Source organism: Sturnira hondurensis, unplaced genomic scaffold (assembly GCF_014824575.4).
Source record: "Sturnira hondurensis isolate 20B ecotype Veracruz unplaced genomic scaffold, ASM1482457v3 Scaffold0001872, whole genome shotgun sequence".
NCBI lineage: Eukaryota > Metazoa > Chordata > Mammalia > Chiroptera > Phyllostomidae > Sturnira > Sturnira hondurensis.
This window is the reverse complement of record NW_028074503.1, coordinates 39,891,847-39,912,576: the sequence shown is the minus strand read 5'-3', so window position 1 is coordinate 39,912,576 and position 20,730 is coordinate 39,891,847. Positions and strand designations below refer to the sequence as shown.

Here is a 20,730-nt window from a genome sequence, read left to right as displayed (position 1 = left end):
CTTGGTGGGGTAGCCAGTTGGTTAGGGCATTGTCCCCATGCGCCCAGGTTGTGGGTTTGATCCCCAGTCAGGGCACGTGCAAGGAGCAGCCAGTGAATGCATCAGTAAGTGGAACAGCAAATTGTTGTCTCTCTCTCTCTGTCTTTTCTCCTCCCCTGACCTTCTTCTTTCTTTCTTCCTTCCTTCTTTTCTATCTCTAAAATCTATAAATATAAAAAAACAAGAATAGATTTTAAGTGCCTTTGAAAGCCGCCTGGGACGTTGAGGGCATGACCACACAGCAGACCGGAAGTCCCCTCCCAATGTGTTTTTTTTTCTCCATCAGTATCACACGTCTGTGGTTTGGAGATGGTCGGATACGTGAAGGGGTGCGGACACAGTCCGGATACCCAGGACCCCCTTTCTTCCAGGGCAAAGCCGCAGAACTAACAGGAGCTCCGTTGGCCTCTGCGTCTGTGCCTGCCCGGAGCGAAAGCCTTTGCCTTGGAAATGGTTCGTGTGAGGTTTTTCTGCCAGGATCAGCAGCGGGGAAGGATGCTGCTGCTTTCATCCTGGGGTCTCTCATTTCAGGTGAAGTTCATCTGGAAGTGGGAGGTGGGGTCCCTGTCTCCCGGCCTTTGTGTTTGTCGGCGTGAGCTCCACACGCCTTGTGTCCTGCTGTCCTGTGCACCCCAGGGACCTGCTCCTCCTTGGGGGACACCAGGGGTCTGTGGGCACCGCAGGCCTGTGTGCAGGTGGAGTTCCGCGTCACTGCAGGTGTCTCGGCACCACACAGGCGTGTGGGCTGAAGACTCTGGGGGGACGACAGCCGAGGAGAAGGCCGGGTCCTGCGCTTCCTCCATGACCTTGTGCTTGGATGTCGCTGCCCCTGGAGGCCGTGTGGATGGGCTGCTGTTCGTGAGGGTGGGTGTGCCAGGCACGGGAGTGTCCAGGGCCATGCGGCCCCGTGTGTGGCCATGTCTTCAAGGGTAGGAGGCAGCTTCTGTGCAGTTGGGGCTCAGACACTGAGTGACTGGAGACGCGTTGTCCCCAGCGAGGTCACAGTCAGAAGTAGCTGGACCTGGTTGGGGACCCTGGCTCCTCTTCCTGCTGGTTGGCCTCTGGGGCCTGCTGGGACAGTGGTGAATCCGAGTCTCTCCCAGACGCAGGCCGGCGCCGAGGTCCCAGGGAGATGGCCAGTGGAGGGCTTTTTAAGGTGAGTTTATGGGTGTCACATGTTCACACGTGTAACATCACCTGCACGCTGCGTCATGTGGTGCCACCCAGTCCAGTCTCCTGGAGGGATTAAGCAACAAACAAAACAGACACAGGGAACAGCCAGGTACCGGCCACAGGGAAAGGGGGTCGGGGAGGTGAGAGGGGGCCAAGGGGGGTAAAGGCGGCAAAGTTGTCTCGAAGGCTCCTCTCGCTCCGTGGGAGTTTGAGGGGGTTCAGAGTGGCTGCCCTGGGCCATGGTTTTCTTCCCTGGTCTGTGGAGGGCTGGACGCAGGACGTTGTCCCTCAGCCCCCACGGCTCGTCACAGCCCAGGAAAAACTGAGTCAGAGAGAAGGGCATGCCTTGTTTGGGATCCCAGCTGTGGAAGCATCGAAGCAAATTGTCCAGCAGCTGGTGCGTCACGGACGCGGGACGCGGGCAGCTGGAGGCGTCCATGGGGCTGTCCTCGAGGGCGGCGGCGGTGGGGCAGACACCCCTCAGAACACACCCCAGAAACCCCATGCGACCTTGACCTTCCAAGGCAGGTTCTCCGAGTCACCCCTGGTGCTCAGACCTCGCACCTGTCCACCCCTCCCAGCCTCCCAAGGGCCCGCGGAGACCTGTTTGGGTCTGAAGAGTACCTGACTAAAAAGCTGCCAAAAGTGGGAAAATTAAAGGGCGATTTCTCAACTGCTCTGTGAGTGGAGCATCCAGACGTGGGGGTGGGCACTTCCCCACGGTCCTCCCAGACGCCCGGCCTCCGGACGGAGGCTCCAGGAGCGCGGGGGCCAGGGACACAGGTTTCCCATGAGCTGTGGGTCCGGCTCCCGGGCCTGGGCCTGAGGACGCCCCGTTGTATAGAGAAGGGAGTATTCCCACGAGGTCTTAGCTCAGTGGCTCCTACTGCTCTCCCGGTTTTAAAAAAGAGGTGTGTAATTGAGAATTGAGCAGACACCTTCACGCCCCGCTTAGGGCTCAGACGGCTGCAGTATTTGACTTCGGGCTTTAAAAGATGTTTGCAAGTGTCATTTGGGCAGCTCAATGTGGCGTCTGCGTGGAACCTTCCGTGGGGCTGAGCGGGGGCACGCGGGCACTGGGATTAGGGGAAACACCGCTCTCTGGTGGAGGCACTGCGGGCTCCCTGGGTCAGCGTGGCGGTGAGTCGGCCCCCAGCTGCCCTGTGAGTTCAGACACATGCGGGGCAGGTACTGTGGACGGGTCTGTGGTCCTGAGGCTTTTGCGGGCACTTCTGGGGACTGGTGTAGGGCAGGCCTGTTGGAAGGGCGGGTCGGCATTGGCCTTGTGTCCCAAGAGGACAGCTGGCCCAGAGGAGGAGCACTGAGGCGGTTAGGGAGCACGTGGGTGGTCTCAGGGCCGGCTCTGTCCCGAGTGTGGCTGGCACTCAGGTGGCACAGGAAGCCACTGCAGGCGCTGACCTGGCTCCTGGCTGCCCTCCAGGGGACCGTTTCTGAAAACCTCACTGCAGCCCCAGGAAGGCTTTGTCCATTCGCATCCGCGTACTTTCTCTTTAAGGAAAAGCAGTTAGCCAACTTTTCTTAAAACGCGATTACTCTAATAGGAGAAGTTGCTCATTTCGGACTAGGGGGCCGGTGGAGTTCATAGTTTCTGGTCCCCACGGCAGCAGCTTTAACGGGGGCGGGTGGGGGCGACCCCCGGGGTGCACTGGAGGGTCCCGTTACTCATTTACTCGTCCCCCGGAAACCCGGGTCAGGTTCCCAGGGAACGCTTCCTGTTGAGTGTGCAGACCCGGGGCCGAGGCATGGAAGCAGAAACACTTTTCCCTTGGTCACGTGGCCTTGGATGGTAACAGAAAGTAACGAAACAAGCACAGCTTGTCCAGCCTTTTCCTGATCAGGATCTTAGAAGAGCCTCCCCCGGAGGGGAGGGCGGCGTCAGCAGGTCCGAGCCTGAGGCTGGGGAGGGCTGTACTTTCCTTTCATTATCTGGGCGGGCTTGGCGGGAGGGGGTCAGTTTGCCTGGGAGTGAAACTGCCACTGCCCGCCTCGGGCAGGGAGGGGGTCCCGGAGTCCCATCGCTCCTGGTGTTCCCGTCCTCCTGCGTGTGGGGTGTGTCTGTCTGTGTGGAGGGAGAGGTTTGGTGTTTGGTGGGCGGGTCTCCCGGGAGCGGGGGACATTAGTCTGCGCCCCGTGCGGCAGGGACACGCATGGACTCGCAGGCTGTTTCTGTGTGTGAGACCAGGGGCCACTCTGGAAGCTTCCGTGGTGGGCATGCAGCTCCTTCTAAGGAGGGTGGCGTGTCTTCCTCCTGCCCCAGGGGTGTGGGCATTCTCATTTGACGAAAGCCGTGACGTGGTTTGATGTGAATCTGGAGGAAGGAGTCCCTGAGTTGTCCCTGGGCTGGGCGGCCATGGTAGGCGTGGGCCATGGGCTGCGGGCTCCCAGGCAGCTGGGAGAGCCCTCTGGGACAGAAACTCCTTCAAAGGAGTGCAGGTGCCTAGAGGAAAATGGGACATTTGACACTAACAGTGGCCTTGAGGGCCAGAGGAGCCAGGGGTAGAGCCCCCTGCCCTTGGGTACGGATGCCCGTGAGGCTGCTGGTGACCGGCTGCGTTAGATAGGGTGGCCTGGGGATTCACACTCGGAGTGTGGCTGTGATCGCTGTGCCCTGAGACACCGGGCCTCCGCCTGGTTCTGTGGTCGTCACACACTGTTCCTGGCGAGTCAAGTTCTGTTGGCTGTGAAATCAATTCCTGCGCTTCTCTTCCTTGGAGGAAAACATGGGAATAAACAGTCATGGTGAACAAGGGGACAGTAATGCCACATGGGCTTGGTGGTCTGGGATGTGTGTCCCTTCCTTTCACTGCTGCTTTTTTTTTTTTTTTTTTTTAGTGATTGATTTCCTGGAAGGTGCTGGGATGCAGTAGATGCTGATTATGCAAATCTAGAAACTCACCCTGACTATAAGAGGAGCCAAGTACTTTGTGCTCTGTTTCCTGTGCTGCTGGGCTTGCTCGAAAAGTCGGAAAATTGGGGTCTGTAGGATTGCGCCCCAGTCTTGCCTCTGGCTGATGACAAAAACCCGGCTGGTGTTTGCCCCTGGCTAGCTGCCTGATACCTGCCTCGTGGTTTCGGGATGGGGGTTGGGCTCTTGGAGGGTGATGGTGCCCCCAGCCCCTGCCCCGAGTGGCTGATGGCCTCGCTCTGTTCGCACGTGTGGCCAGGTGTGATTATGGGTTTGGGGTGCAGATCTCTCGCTGGGAGGTTGCTGCTCACCCTGTAACATTTGAACTGAGGTTCAGTGTCCTTCACCATCTGCACAAGGAGTTCCATTTGCTGCTGGGGGTTGTGTTCAGGTTCACGGCCAGTGGGACCTGCCAGAAGCTCTCAGGGCAGAGGGTCTGAGCAGCACTGACCTGCAGTTGCAGGCAGGCGCAGCCCTCGTCTGACGTTGGTGGCCTTGGATGGAGAAGATGTGGACGTGGTTGCATTTTCGGGGGACAGTTCATGTGGCTCAGCCCTGGGCGTCTCACACTTGGATTTTGTGGATGACCGGCTTGCTCTAAGTCGTTCATGGGCAAAAGGGGGTGTGGTGTTCAGAACAGGCCCCGGGTGGACTTCCTGTCCTGGAGACAGGCTGCCCGTGATGGCCCCCGGGCTCCGACTGGGGCAGGGCTCTGCCCGAGCCGTGGAGGGGGTGCAGCCCAGTGAGCTAGGCCCAGCGAGGGGAGTGGGGTCCCACCGGGGACCTGTGGGGTGATGCAGCCCGTCTCTCAGGATGGAGCGGGCTTTTGTGCTTCCTCAGACGCGAGGACCAGAGTGAGGCCATGCAGGGCAGTTGCCCTGGCCTCTGTCGCCCCTCTTGGCTGTTACGGCTGTAGTAGCAGGTCATCTGGGTGGGGAGTGGGAAGCGTACTTGGGAGCCCCTGTGTTTTATTTCCCAGTACCTGGTGGGTCCTGGTGGAGGATGTGCTGCTGCCGTGTTGGGCCGTTTTCTCCCCGCAGGCGTCTGTGCTCACGAGGGGCCCGTCTGGCGTATCGCCGGCAGGTCAAAAAGTGGGGTCCTGTGGGACGGCCTGGGCTGTAGTGTGCCGTGTGGGCTGCACAGCACGTCCACGAGAAGGGGCCCTGTCACCAAAGAGGCGTTCGTGCCGTCTGGTGCCTGTCACGACACCGGAGGACTCTGGAGCGGGTCTCCCGGAGGATGGCCTGCCGGGCCTGTGTGTGCTGAGGGTGAGCGTGGGCCTCACAGGCCCCGAACGGGCGACTCAGGAGTAGCCACTGGAGCCCCGTCATGGTCTTCAGGTCCTCGGAGACCGTTGGCAGCGATGGTGGGACAGCCGTCTCCGCTCTGTGTCCGCAGGACCAGGCGGTGCTCACTCAAGCACAGACTGTGTCCTCAAACATCCAGGCTGGATGGACAGGCTTCAAGGCCGATAGATATTTGTTCTCTCTGGGGATGGGTGGGGGCGTGGCTAGGAGCTTTGAAATGTGGAAAAACATGCCTCATTGTATTTGATCTTTACTTCTTACCAGAAGCTGTGGCCGGGTAAGATGCTTTTGTGGAGGAAAAAATCCCTTCTCGTTTCTGCAAGGCCAGCTGTGGCGTCTCCTTACCTTCCGTGATGGAGCAACACCAGAATGGGATCGTGGGGAATCAAAGTGGAGCTCTGCTCGTTGGTGCTTTTCTGTTCCTTTGCAGGGACGTGTGGACGGCCTTTTATCTCTGAGAGTCGGAACCCGCAGCGTGTGCCACCCAGGTGCCCGAAAGTGTGCTTTAGACACTTTCGCCGGCTGGACAAGCCCGGCGCGGGGGGCACATCACGTTCGTGTCGGGAGCTGCGGCCGGACTCCCTGAGAGCGCGCTCCGGCCGAGGCTGCACGGCCCCGCTGCTCCCGAAGTGCCGGCGCGCTGGCGATGAGCTGGGTCCTTTAAGAAATTGCTTGGTGTTTGCACAGCGGCACACGAAATCCTGACTGGTGTCTTGCATGGGGTGCCCGTGGGCTATTCCCCGAGAGCAGACTCAGTTCAGGCCATCTTCACAGGCCGCGTTTGTAGGTGGTTGGTTGGAGTCCAGCAGAATCGATTATTGGGGTGCTTGCTTTTTGCCCCCATGCGCCCCTCATTCAGGGGGTTTGGGGGCCGACTTCCATGCCCAATGGCCGTCCTGGGAAGGCAGCGTTTGGTGGAACGGTCTACGGTGCCCTGCAGGCAATTGTCGCCTCTGGGCTCTCGGGCAGGGTCTTCCTTTCAGCTGACAGCTGGGCTTCCGGGCCCTCGCACCAGAAGGGAGGTTGGGGCCAGACGGGCATCCATCCCAGATCGACTGAAGGGGCTGGAAAAGAGGGCAGCGTGCGTGTGCTGGGGGGAAATCCTGCCTTTCCCACTGGTTTCCGTGGCATAAAAGCTCACTCATGGAAATAAATTTTTGTTTTGCAATCAGATAATGGAAATTTCATAAGGACTTGTCCAGTATACGAGGTTTCACATAGAAAGAAAATACAGTGAGTTTCTCTGTGTATGATTGATTGTCTTCACTGCCAATAATTTAAAACTTACAAAATTTTGTTAGGTATTGAATTGGTGGTGGTTTCTGCACTCTGAGTTCAGGGTCAGGAAGAAAGCGTGGGGGCCGCTTGCCCATGGGATTCCCCCCTCGTCGTTTACCTGAGCCTCTGGCCTTCCCTGTTCGTTTTAAAAATAGACATTCACGAGTCTTGTTTTCTCTGGTGTTCCCCGTGCCTCAGTGTCTCTGAGTTACTCAGGACGGCGTTCTCATCGTGGTGTGGGGCGTGACCGTGGAACCCACCAGTGTACTCCCTGCGTCTGTGGTTCACGCCCCCGTGGCCAGTGAGCGTCCTGTTCTGTGTCAGTGTGCAAAGCCCGGCAGCCCTCGGTTTTTTGTTTGGTGGTTTTTCTTCTTTTGGCTTTGTAAAGTTTACTTTTTAAAGGACAAATAAGTATTTAAAGTTACTACTTAAGACTTGGGAAATCGTGGAAAAAAAAGTTATCACGACGGCATTAATTTTGGAGAGCAAAAGAAAAACAAGTAAAAGAACACTTCTCTTGATATAAAAATTCTCCCGTTATTTCCCCATGGACGTCTCTTTATTAAAGTCTCTATAATTCCATAACTTCGGATTTTCCAGGACACCATTAATGACGGGGAGAGCGAGTTCCCACATCTGGCTCCTGTATTCGTGGGCTGCCCGAACGTGTTTGGGAATCACCGTCTGTTGTGTGTTTTGTGCCCCATGAGGGCAGATTTGACTGACTTCGTGTTGGAGTCCAGGGCACTCGGCCCGCGGCTCTGTCCACGGCCCTGTATCAGTTTTCGCTTTCCTGCGGAGCTAGACTGGTTCCCCTTCCTCACTGCCCGGAAATGTGCTTCTGTTCCTACCTGCTGTCTGGAGGTGCAGATGGGCCCTTTCTCTTCTGAACCAGAAATTTCTTTGGGCTCTTGACAGATTGTGGCAAACAACTTCATCCACGGTCGCCTGCTTGCTGGACAACCTGCCGCTGTCCCACGGTGCTCGAGCCGTCGGTGTGCGCCGATGTCAGGCTGCGGTCTCGGAGGAGGGGCGAAATCGGGCCGCCTTGCTGGAGGATCAGGGTTTGTCAGTCAAACCGAGGGTGGACAGCAGTCACACAGTTGCCTTTGGCAAACAGCGTGCTGGCGTTTGCTGTGATTCAGTAGGCCCCGTTAAATAATTTAAAGGAGGCCTCTGTTTTAGGAAATGGAACTTGCCCTCTCCTGCAGGTGGTTCACGCGGGACTTCCTTTAAGATGTTTTCGGCAGAGAGGTGCGGGCGCACTGTTCCCCGACTGCGGGGAAGGGGGCCAGTGAGAGGGGTGCGTGTCCTTCTGCCCCTGGGAGAGTGGGTTTGTGGCCCTTTTTTCTTTGGTGGGGGAGGTGGGGTGGGGCTTCTTGTGAATGCAGCCGATTCTGGTTGCCTTTATTCATTTCTCCTTATTAGAGTGGAAATGCAGTTTGCTCATAATGGATTATTGATTGGCCTGGGCGAGGCGGCCTCAGGCCTGGTCATTAGGGCCCTTAGGCCCCGAGCAGTGAAAGCATCGCTTCATGGAGCCACTGGGACCCCGGTCTGGGGACTATAAGCCCGGAATTGTTAACCTCGGGCAGATTGGTGTGTGGGGAGAGGAACTCCTCATTGTTGCTCTGGAATTTCTCCCCATTTGTTCCAAGAATAGGCCTTTTGTCCTCCCAGTCGATAAGCCTGGGTGGGATGTTAATGATGTATTTTAATTCATGGCTCATAATACTACAGTGTGGCCAGCAAAGCGCGGTCATTGTCTGCAGAGGACAGGCGCCCAGTATCCTGCCCTGCAGCACTGGGCATGCCCCGGGCTGAGTCCCCTTCAGAAACTGCCCCCCCCCCCCTGCTGGGACTTCTCTCTCTCTGCCCCTTGCGTTTGGAGCCTTCACGCCCGGTCCACATCCCCAGTAAGCGGTCCATATGCTGTGCCGCACACTGTCCACACTCCCGATACCCCACACCTCCAGGGTCCTCCTGTGACCAGGGCCCCCACTGTGGCACACCTCTGAGACCACAGGCCACTGGCTCGGCTTGGACCCTGCTCCTGCTGCCCACCATCCCCAGAAGGTGAAGGGAAGGATGGGTGACCGGACGTTGAGGAAACCAAAGCGAGCTCTTAGTTAGCGTGCTGTGGTTAATTGGCGAATGGGACCTTAAAAAAATACCAACCCAGAGAGTCTTTGAAAACAGCTCGTGCTTCAGGTTCTGCTTTCCTAATCGGACAGGCAGTGCACCTGCTTCAGGACTTGCCCCGTCCACGTCCGCGGGCCCACTGCCCCTCCCGGCCTCCCCTGCGCCTGCTAGGGCCCCTAGGGTCGCTTTCAAAGACACTTGCAGAGTTGCTTAGTTATGACAATTACTCTAAATGTTAGAGTTTGAAAATCAGCCTTCTGATTCCTTTTTCAGGATAATGTTTTGATAGAATTAAGCTTTGATAGCTTTGGGGAAATGAGTACAAGACTGGCTGGCTTTTGCTTTGTGTGGGTTTAGTCCATAGAGCAGAAAGTGGCAACATTTTCTGTGGATTCGGAAGTAGGCTGACTGTTCGTTTATTCACTTAATTTTTTTAAAGATTTTATTTATTCATTTTTAGAGAGAGCGGAAGAGAGGGAGAAAAACGTCAGTGTGTGGTTGGTTGCCTCTTGCACGCCCCCTGCTGGTGACCTGGCCTGCACCCCAGGCACGTGCCCTGACTGGGAATCGAACCAGTGACCCTTTGGTTCACAGCCTGTGCTCAATCCACTGAGCTACACCAGCCAAGGCAGTGACCGGAAAATGGTTGTTTTTAAAGTATGGAAGAAACCCCCAAGAGCAGGACTGCTTTTTGCCTTGGGAATCTGTGGGGAGGATCCTTGCTACCCACCCCCCAGTGATGGGGCTTGGCTGGAGATGGTCACACTGCACCCCATAGGGCTGCACAGCGTGGGGTGGCTTCCTGGGTGTGTCTGGACGAGCCTAGGAGACAGCAGCAGCCTGGATCCTCTTACAATACTGCCTTTTCCTTAAATGGTTACATAGTACTCATTTGCTTTTACTTTCTTTGAATTTCACTAGTTAGCACTAAGGAAGTGAACTTCCCTAACTGCATTGCTTAGAGACCCCTGCACTTCCTGGGGGGGAGGGGGCCTGCAGGTTCCCCCAGAGTAGCTCTGCTTTTAATTGTGTTCCCAGGTTGCAAGTGGTGGTCATTTTTCCTTCTTTTAACTTTTTTTTCTGGTGAAAAACTTTGAAAAGGCCCATACAAACAGAAAGAGTAACTGATGAGCGTACACACACCGACACGCAGGCCCAGCAACTTGCCTGCTCTCTGTTTTGCCATCCACTGCTGGAGTGCTCCACCCTGGTCCCCAAGCCCCAGGCCGCACCTGACAGCAGTGGCCTGAGGGAGTCACGGCGTTCTCGGCATTTTCTGCCCGTGGTGCCTGGGAGCCCGTTTTCACGCAGGCCTGGAGCTGGGGAGGCTCGGTCGTGTGTAGGTGACCCGTGGTGGTGGCGCTGCGGCCCAGCAAGCACACAGGTGGTCTGATGGAGCGCATTCTGGCTGAGTGTCCCAGCCCTTGTGACTGGGTCCTTTTGCGTGGATAGGACCGAGTACTGTCAGTGCCAGTGACAAGGCGTTGTTGGGCGCTGCACTGACGTTCTGCAGTTACTGATTGACTGTAGTGCCCAACACACCCAACCATGCACTGTGCGCCAGACACTCTGCTTTGCTTGCACTAATTTAAGCTTCACAAAACACTGTAACTTCGGTATCATTATCGTTATTTATATTTTAAGCATGAACAAATGGTCTGGGGAACAGAGAGAGTGAGACACTGGCTCAGGGTTACACAGCTGGGCCAAGTGAGCAAGGCGGAGCTGGGTTCAACCTCACACCATCTAACCTGGAAGCTCGAGGTGGAGACTGCCTCTCCCAGCTCTGTGATACCCCCTGTGTGATTGGCCCTGGGCCAGGGTTGGGGGCTCAGCCGGGAGAGAGCTGTGTATTTTGTGAGCCTGCCCACACAAAGTATGCAGTCTACCACACAGGTGTGCGATGATGGATTTAAGAGGCAGTAATAGTAGTGTGTCCAGGTGCGTGCTGGGGTGGGGCCGGTAGTGCAGAGTGCGGGTGGGGGCACTCTCGGCCCACTCGGTCTCAGGCTGATGGGCTCAGGCTCGGGGGGCCCGGAGGTAACTCTGGGTGTGTGTCCCACTGGGGTGTGCTCGGGCCACGCGGTCGGGGATGGAGGGGCTGGGGGCCATGCATCCCGGGTGTGGGGTGGGGCCCTTAACACGCAGGCAGGGAGTCTGAAGGGCATGGGGACCTGTGCGGTGCCCGGGCATGTGTTCAGCAGCTGCAATCTTGGCTAGAGGTGAGGGTGCGGTGGGAGTGTGGGCTGAGCTGGAGAGACAGCCAGCAGGACGGGGGTTCCCGGTGTGTGCCGGCAGGGGGCAGAGGGCGTCGGGTCCTGGCACACCCATGGTGTTCGGGGCCGGGGAGGCCTCTCACTGGTCCAGTTTGGCCCAGGGCATCTGCCATTTCCCGGGTGGACCCGGACGCTCCTGGGAGGACCTAGCTGGACCTTGCCAACGCAGGTCCTCCCTTCCCTTCCTCCTTCCAGAAACTTCCACCGGCCCTGCTGTGCTTTTCTCCACTGTGTGTTTCCACAGTGTTTCCTTTGCCAACTCCTAGGTTCCTCAGAGCAAAGCCTGTTTCTTAGTCACCCTCGATTGTTCGGTTCCCAGGTGCTGCCTGGCGCCCGGTGGCCCTTGGGATTGTGACAAAGTGCAGTCACTGGGGCTTCCGTCCCTGTGGGCATGGGGGTTGGTGGAGACATAGTCTCCTGATGGTTCTTTGTCAACCCTTTAGCGACATTCGCGTGCCATCCCACTCACGTGTGTCTGGATATTAGCTTTGTGGGACTCACTGTCACCCCTGCCAAGGGTGGTGTGAGCCCTGTCTCTGCGCAGTGGGCCACCTAGGTGCTGCAGGAGTGACTTCTCTGCCTGCAACAGGTCCAAGGTGCAGTCCCCAGGGTCCTCTTGAGGGGACGGTTCGCCCGTGGAGTGAGTGTGCCCCATGCTCAGAGAGCGCAGGCCGTCTCGGGCGTCACTCTGCCCCCACTGGGTGTTGGGGCGGGGAGGGAGACTCTCTGGGCACAGCCGGCCACGCCTTCCTGCCCACACCCCGCCGCGGTGGCCCCTGTGGTCTCTGGGGCCGGGGGGCTTCACAGGCCGCGCCTGCGTGTGCATAGCGCCTGTATCCCTGGGATGCGACCCAGTATCCCGAATCCGCAGTTCGGTCCCCTCGGTCGGCATTTGAGTTTCCTTACTTCTCTACGCATTAATTACCTCTTCCCAAATAAAACTTGTGGTTTTTTTTAAGGTTTTATTTATTTAGTTTTAGAGAGAGGGGAAGGGAAGGAGAAAGAGGGAGAGAAACATCAATGTGTGGTTGCCTCTTGCACACCCCCTACTGAGGACTTGGCCTGCAACCCAGGAATGTGCCCTGACTGGGAATCGAACCAGAAACCCTTTGGTTTGCAGGCCTGTGCTCAATCCACTGAGCTACACCAGCCAGGGCTAAAACTTGTTTTGTGAACTATAGAAGACGCTTTTAAAAAGCACCTTCAGACCCTTCATCTCCCAAGAAACACGTGTGCACACACACAGTGAGACGTCCACTGGAAATCCGCTGAAAACCCTCGTCAGCAAGCCATTTTCATGCCTAGACAATTCAGGGATGGTCTCATCTGGCACACTCCCACCGCCCACTTTGGAGAAGGTTCTGGACATGTTAACAGCGAAGCCCTGACTCACTGTGAGCGACGTCCACGTTCCCAGGGCTGGGCTTTGCCTACGTCTGCGGTGCCGTGTTGCCTCGTGTCTGTGTCCCTCCGTGCCCCACGTCCGTGTTGCCAGAAGACGCCCTTCAGGGCCTTGGTGGGGGAAGCCAGCACCTGGTCCTGTGCATGTTGGACACTGCGGTCCAGCTGCAGGTTGGTGTGTCTTAGGGAGAGCTGGGGCCTGGCCCCGTGAGGACGCTCAGGACTGACACACCACGTGCTAGAACCTAGAAGTGTGACGCTGTCACACCGTGGCACTCGGGGTGGCGCGCTGCCCACAGGGGCCGCAGGAAGTGGGGCGAAACTGTCTGCGACCCTCCCAGCTCACAGAGACTGGGGGCTTTTTAAAGAAAGGGCAGCAAAACCCGCAGTGCCTGAGATTAACATCCCTGTATCCCGTCAGCAGGGTGGCTGCCCGGGGCACATTTTTTAGTTGCAAATTCTGATGACACCATTCTTGTTCCTTTTGGGGAAAGGAGGGATGACTGTGTTAAAGAGCAGGTTTTGCCCGCAGCTACATGGAATGGTCACAGGTCTGCTGATTCGGCTGCCAGGCAGAGCTGGGGCAGGTGGGGAACTAAGCTCCTGACCAGCCATCTCTCACTAGGTTCTCAGGAGCCTCATTGGGAGCTGTGGGCCTCCTCGGGGCCGTGTTGCCGTGGCTGCAATTTCCCAAAGATGACGGCGTTCGCGGCGGAAGTACTTCCTGCTGTGACAGCGTTGATCCCATTTCTGGGCTCAATGTTGATCCCTTCAGGGCGTTGTTCAGTCTGTAGAGTCCCACACAGTGTGGTTCTCCAGGGTGCCGACTGCAGGGCTCAGGTTTGGAAGATGCAGGGGGCGGGGAGGGGCAGGACTGCTGCGGGCCCTCCTGCCCTTCCTTCCAGGATGTTCCCAACTGGCTTGGACAGAGCCTGGGGTTGGAGGGCACTGCAGAAGCAATGGAAGCCGAATTCCCAGTCTGCATTCTCTGTCCGGGCTCCTTTGAGGGTCGGGGTGGTGCTCAGGCTGTTGTGAGGACGTGTGCATTCTTGGGGAGCCAGCGGGGCAGCGTGAATGCTTTCCAGATGTGCAGGAGATGCTGCGCTCCCCCAGAAAGGAGGGGGACGGTGCTGCCACGTGACACCCTGCGGGACCCAGTGGGCCTGGGTGCTGGGGACGTCTGCAGTGGTGGGCCGTGCTCCCGTCTACCTGCCCCTTTGCTCCGCCCTGGCGGGCAGGGTGCCGCCTGGTCCTAGAGGGACGGCCTGGAGGGCAGGGTGCAGGTGTTCTGGACAGTTCGCTGCCCCAGGGACGGGTCTGCGTGGTGCTTGGAGGAGGGGCTCGGAGGAGGCGCTACAGTGGGCTTCGGTGACACACGGCTGCCTCGGTTCAGATATCTCGACTCTCAGCACCTGACATGTGGAGATGCCCTTGGGGTGTAAAGGATGCTCCCTGAGAGCCACATGGCTGGTGTGGGGACCAGGGTTCCCAGGGCCCACAGGCACACCACTTGGTGCTGGCCGTGACCTGGGACCCGCTACATCCGGACGGCGCAGAGGCGGTTTCATCCAGAGCTGCCACCAGCTTTGACAAGACCCCCTAGGTGGCAGAACGGGCCGAGTCTCCATCTCTCTGCCTCGATGGACAGGCTGGGAGGTTGGGGGGAGCCTAAAATCACTTCAGAGCCACCGCTTCCTAGGGTCCCAGCTGGTTTTTCTTCTGTGAACTCACTTCTGTATGTTCCTTCAACTCCCAGGGTTTTTGTACCCAGATGAGGTCACCAAGTGAAATACAAACTGTGTTTCATGCCCAGTTTTGGGTGTTACCTCATGTTCAGTGTTTTGGGGGCTGAAATAGGCCCTGGGATAGAAGGCACATCATCTGCCTTATGAAATCACAAATGATACACAGCCACTCAAAACGGGCGGAGACGGAAACCGCTTGGGAAAATAATTGGAACGAACTTGAAGTGCCATGGAGAGGTGTTCCAGTTGGCATGTGTGTGCATTCGATTTTAGGGAGTGTTTCTGTGGATCTGCATGGGCGGAGTCTGGCTCAGGCCCCCTGTCCATCAGGAGGATCACTCGCACCTGCTGGCCCTAACACTCAACCGCGGAGCTCAGTGTCGCTTCCTGCCTCCTTCTAGAGTCGCTTTTGAGGACCGCACCGGTCCCCGACGTGCCCAGCCGCTCTCAAGCACGGAGCTTTGCTGAACGCTGTCTCAGAACACACAGTTCCAACGGAGACTTGTCCTGCCATGCGGGTTGGTGGGCAGAGGCGTTTGGAGAGAGCAGGAGGCCTCTCTCCTGGATGGTGTGCACGGATGGCCTCGGGGGAAAGTGGAGAAACAGAACGGAGCCCCGAATCTCTGCTCCCTGGTGGCATGTGGGCGGTACGCCCTGCGCCCCTCCATCCTGTCGTCAGCTTTCCCTTCCGCATCCGCCCCCATGGCGGTGTGGCGGGATGGACCTGCCAGCGCGGGAAGGGAGCCACGGCCCAGGTTCTCTCGGGAGAGAACCTTTGGTCTTCACACTCGAAAGCTGCATCCGTGCACCGTCCACTTCAAAACCAGATGCGTTTGGCTTCTTCACGCTTCGCACATCCCCAAACCCGAGGGGTGTGCATAGGAGGTTGTAAGTTTGTAAAAACACAGCGTCCTTCCTACAGGTTACAGCTTTCTAAGAAGGGGTAACCTGGGTGCCTCTTTGTGAAAGTGCGGGCACCCTCTGCACCAGTGACTCCGAGACTTCTGTTGAGAGAGGAAGGTAAACAGCGGTGTCCCAGGGTAGCACAGGGCACTCCCTCCCGTCTCAGTGCGTCCCAGCACGGTCCTGAAAGATGCCGTTCCTCTCACGTGTGTTCTGATGGGCTCATTCGTTTATATTCCACCTGTCAGATGGAAGTCTCTGTTTTCACTGTACCTGGTTGCTTTGGCGTGCACTGTCTGGGCCCATTTGGTGGTTAACAGGTGTTTGGCTGGGGCTGACCACAGCACAGAGGCTGCCTGCCAGTGCCGGGTGCAGCCCTGGACGCTCTGGTTTCTGTCACCTTGGCCTGTGCACGGGGTGCGGGACATGCCCCGTTGCTCGGGGGAGCAGCTCAGACCAGGGCTGTCCTGAAAGTGACGGAGATGACACAGTGTGGCACGCACTGCCACCAGGGAGAGGGGACCTGGCCTCCCTGGGAGGCCACTGCAGGATCTGGCCTGGGGAGGGGTGGCAAGGCCTCCCGGCCCCGCAGGGTTTTCTGTGCCTGGGACTCTGCCCCGCGGCCAGAGCTTCTGTGGCTCTCGGGGGCAGGACGGAGGTGGGGTGCAGGAGAAAAGGGACAGGACTGGGGTGCACGGCGTCGTGAGGCATGCCAACCTTTGGACTTCATCTAAGAGGGTGAGGCCCAGACCCGCTCTCAGTCCGCCTCGTGGCCACACCTGGGGGAGTGTTGGTGGGGCCGCTGGTTCAGGGCACCGAGCTGGAAGCATCTGAGGGTCCCCTTGCTGCACCTCGTTGCCTCCCTTTCACTGAGTTACCCTCGTTCTTAACCGAAGACTCGTTTTTGTGCCCCCTGCGCACCTCCGGAAGTGCCGGGCACACCTGCCCCGCCTGCGGCTCATGCCATCAGCAGGAGCTCTGCCTCCCAGTGTTTGCCATCACCCCCGCGTGGTGCCTCTCCGCTCCTCACACCCACGGCGCTCTCCAGCCTTTAAAGATTTTATATCCTTTTGATGAAGTTATTTTAGTGCACAAGCATTTACACCGGCTTATTTAAATTATTTAACACAATCATTATGGAAGATTGCTTGCGTATTGATCTTTGAAAGGGAGGTACTTTCGTACATCTCTGGGTGTTCACTGGTGCCTCCTGTCTTCAACTAGGGTAGAATCACATGGACCACTGGTGGTGGATGGAGTGGGTCCCCATCCCCAGCAAACCTCCCTTCTAAGCTCTCCTTTTGTCTCTTCTGTTCCAGGTGCCTGCTGCCCTCTGCCATGCTCTCCAGGTAGGACATGAACGTGGCTGTGGCAGGTGCGTGTCTGCAGCCGAGTGGCAGGGGGCCCCTCTGAACATGGAGAGATAAGACCTGGCCCTGCAGGCCTGACTGAGAGCCGTACCCGCCGGGCTGGGTGAGCCCGTGTCCTGGAGATGGATCGCAGCCGGGAGGCTGAGGTGGAGCTGCGGAGGGGCCCCGAGGTGGGGGGCGACAGGGCCACGAGCCACAGCTGCTGCATCTGCGGCAAGAGCTTTCCCTTCCAGAGCTCCTTGTCGCAGCACATGCGCAAGCACACCGGCGAGAAGCCCTACAAGTGCCCCTACTGCGACCACAGGGCTTCTCAGAAGGGCAACCTCAAGATCCACATCCGCAGCCACCGCACGGGGACGCTGATCCAGGGCCATGAACCCGAGGCCGGTGAGACGCGCGTGTCTGAGGGCCTGGATGGCTGCACCAGCCCCACCAAGAGCACTTCGGCCTGCAACAGGATCCTGAACGGCGCCGCCTCGCTGGACAGCAGCAAGATCCTGCTGCGGAGCTGCCGCAAGGAGGCGGAGGGGTCCCCGTGCGCCGCGGAGGACGGCCGGGCTGTGGCCCAGTGCTCCTTCTGCAAAAGCAAGTTCCAGCGCAAGAAGGAGCTGCAGCGCCACGTGCACCGGGCGCACAAGCCCTTCAAGTGCCGGCTGTGCAGCTACGTGACGCTCCGGGAGGAGTCGCTGCTGAGCCACATCGAGAAGGACCACATCACCGCGCAGGTGCCGAGCGGCGAGGCCTGCGCGGAGAACGGCAAGCCGGACCTGCCGCTCGGGGAGTTCCCGTGCGAGGTGTGCGGCCAGGCCTTCAGCCAGACCTGGTTCCTGAAGGCGCACATGAAGAAGCACAGGGGCTCCTTCGACCACGGCTGCCACATCTGCGGCCGGAGATTCAAAGAGCCGTGGTTCCTGAAAAACCACATGAAGGCCCACGGCCCTAGGGCGGCCAGCAAGAACAGGCTCAGGAGCGAGCTGGACCCCATCGCCACCATCAACAACGTGGTGCAGGAGGAGGCCATCGTGGCTGGCCTGGCCCTCTACGAGATCTGCACCAAGTGCGGGAACCTGTTTACAAACCTGGACAGCTTGAATGCCCACAACGCCGTCCACCGCAGGGTGGAGGCGGGCTGGACGCGGGCTCCGGCTGGTGAGGGTGCGCTCGGCCCCGCGGACGCCCAGCAGCTCTTCCTCCGGTGCCTGAACCTGCGCCCCGTCGGGACCGATGCGCCTGCCCACGCACAGGCTGGGCAGCGTGTGGCTGAGCTGGACCCGGTCAACAGCTACCAAGCCTGGCAGCTGGCCACCAGGGGCAGGGTGGTCGAGCTGGCGGAGTACCTCAAGTATGGGCCGTGGGACGAGGCATTGGGCGGGGATGTGGCCTTTGACAAGGAACGGCGCGAGTATATCCTGGTGAGTCAGGAGAAGCGCAAACGCGAGCTGGAGCCGGGTGTGCAGGGCCACCCGCGCAAGAGGACTGGCGCACCTGGAGACCCCATGGCCGGGCCCCCCGACTCCCGGCCCACCTCCACACGCCCCAGCCGCCGCGCCGCCACCCCCGCAGGCCACGGCAAGTCCTCCGAGTGTTTTGAGTGCGGCAAGATCTTCCGCACTTATCACCAGATGGTGCTTCACTCCCGGGTGCACCGCCGCGCACGCCGAGACCAGGATGGCCCCGGGGACCGTGTGCCCCGTGTCCGCTCAAGCTCCCTCAGTGAGGGCGACTCAGCCTCGCAGCCCAGTAGCCCTGGCTCAGCCTGCGCCGCCACCGATTCCCCAGGCTCAGGCCTGGCTGAGGAGGCTGCAGATGAGAGTGGAGAGGAGGGCGTAGCCGACAATGCACCAGGTGAGCTCATGTGCCTATGCCCCGTGCTACCAGGTTGCTGGTGGTTGGCACCCAGGTGGCTCAGGCCTAGATAATTCTGGTTCCCAAGCATCCCATGCCCAGGTAGCCTGGGCTCAGGTAGCCCTGAACCCAGGTAGCCTAGGCCCAAGAATTCCCAGCTCAGGTAACCTCATACCCAGGTGGCTCTGTATCCAGGTGGCCCCTTGCCCAGGTAGCCCTTTGCCAGGTATCCCATGTCCGAGTGGCCCTGTGCCCTGATACCACTGAGCCTAGGTGTGCCTGGCTCAGAGTCTTGTACCAGGTGGGCCTGTGCCCCAGGAGCCCTTTCCAAGGTGCTTCTGAGCCCGAAGGTCTGGGCCTGGTGGTCCTGCAGCTGGGCGGCTTGGACTCAGGTAGGGGAGGAGCCCAGGCACCCATGCCAAGGTTGTCGGGGCTCAGCTAGCCCCAAATCCTGCTGTCCCAGGCCCAGCAGCCCCATGGCCAGCTGGCTCAGTGTCCTGCACCACATGACCCTTGCCCAGGTGGTGTGGGTCAGGTAGGCCTGCCCCTGGGTGGCCTGGAATGCGGGCTGGTGGGTGCGGCCGCAGTGCCTGTTGCTCCCCTTGAGGCTCCTTTTCGCTCATTGCCCAGGCACGTTTGTGCAAATGAACACGTTTGACCCGTTGGGTTGACGGACCCTGGGGTGTCAGTCATTTGATGGACCACAGGGGATGACCCCCCCACGGGGCGTGCGCTGTTCTTCCTTTGCAGGCTCATACTCAGTTCTCTCCCACACTGTGCGCACGTGCCCTTTGCTCTGCCCGCCCCCCGCACCAGGCAGCCCAGTCAGAGTAACTTCGAATCCGCACAGTTATAATTAGTCTCCCTGGACCCGGAACCCTGTGGGTTTGGAGACAGCTAATTGGCAAGGGTGACTTTCCAAATAGCAGCCGTGTAAACACCTCAAACACTTGGCCAACTTTGTGTGCATTGTTCTCCTACTTGTTACAGATTTTTAACTTTTTGGTACTTTCTTCATTGTTTTGTGTTTTGAGGGACCCTTGCAAGGCACAGAACTTGTAAGTTTCTCCATATAGCCCGGAAGGGTTTTTTTTTCCCCTTCTCCCTGAACACGGGGTCATGGATGTTGGTTTTATTGGAAAGGTTGGGGGGATGGAAGCCGCCACTTCAGTGAGACCACTGCTGCTTTGCGGGGAGGGAAGCCCACTTGTAGGTGTTTGCACACGTCGGTGGGTGAGAACCCGCCACACACTGCTGCCCCACACTCACCATCGCTGCTCAGCAGTCAGCGGAAAGAAGCAGGAGAAGTTACTGTGTTCTGAATGTGCGATGCCTGTTCCCCGAGCTTTATTGTTATTATTATTATTATTTTTAAAGATTTTATTTATCTTTAGAGGGGAAGGGAAGGAGAGAGGGAGAGAAATATCAGTGTATGGTTGCTTCTCGTGAGTCCCCTGCCGGGAACTGGCCTGCAACCCAGGCATGTGCCCTGACTGGGAATCGAACCGCGATCCTTCGGTTTACAGGCCTGCGCTCAATCCACTGAGCTACACCAGCCAGGGCAATTATCATTATCATTATTATTATTATTATTACAGCTTGTCATGCCAGCTGGCATGCCCAGTTGCTGCCTGTGGGCGGTGCTCTGAGTTCTGGTGTTTACATTTTAACAGCCAGACGTTTTCTTTGTTCACTTGCCAGTGACACTCTGACCACTTTGGGGACAGGGATAAAGTATTAGGTTGGTTCTAAATCTCATTCGTTTTGTACTTTGAAGACGGGTATTTTTAATACTTGAATGAGCTCTTGGACCTGCCCCCGCCATTGCGACAGGTCAGAAAGGAGCAGCCATGAGCCGATTCTGTGGCACCTTAAAGGCAGGGTGTCGAGGAGCTCCGGTTACTTTCACTATTAGTTAGAAATCATTCTTTCTCTCAAGGTCACTAAGTTTTGAAGGTTATCACTTCTTAAGATTATATGTAGGTTCTCTATACGTACCCTGCTTTTTGAGACATTGGATACCTCAGTTGGCTGCATAACAAGATTCTAGCAGGTAGTTGAATTTAACCTGCGGACAGTAGAATGGACAGAATGTTGCCACTTATGCAGAAGCTCAAAAAGAGATCCGTGGCGCAACCGTGGCAACAACATGTTGAGCATCGTCAGTCTGCATGGGTCACTCTGCCTGCAGTCACCCTGGGGACAGTCTCTTTCCTCCTAAAACCACACCCTTCTCAGTCCTGGTGGCTCGTAACGGCCCAGTGCAGCCTTGAGTTGCTGAGTCATGCGTGCCCCTCGAGGAGAGAGAAGCGCGAACGTGGATGA

The 20,730-nt window shown here is 58.0% G+C and overlaps 1 protein-coding gene across 4 annotated transcripts in view; it reads left to right on the top strand.

Annotated features, from left to right (window-relative positions):
• ZNF516 (zinc finger protein 516) overlaps positions 1–20,730 on the top strand; it is a 77,778-nt gene that overhangs the window by 22,881 nt on the left and 34,167 nt on the right. For all 4 annotated transcript variants that reach the window (XM_037035934.1, XM_037035942.1, XM_037035925.1 and 1 more), the window contains exon 2: positions 16,510–18,405. In XM_037035934.1, coding sequence (XP_036891829.1) covers positions 16,683–18,405 — 1,723 coding nt within the window. In that variant the 5' untranslated portion in view covers positions 16,510–16,682. The remainder of the gene's footprint in view (positions 1–16,509; positions 18,406–20,730) is intronic.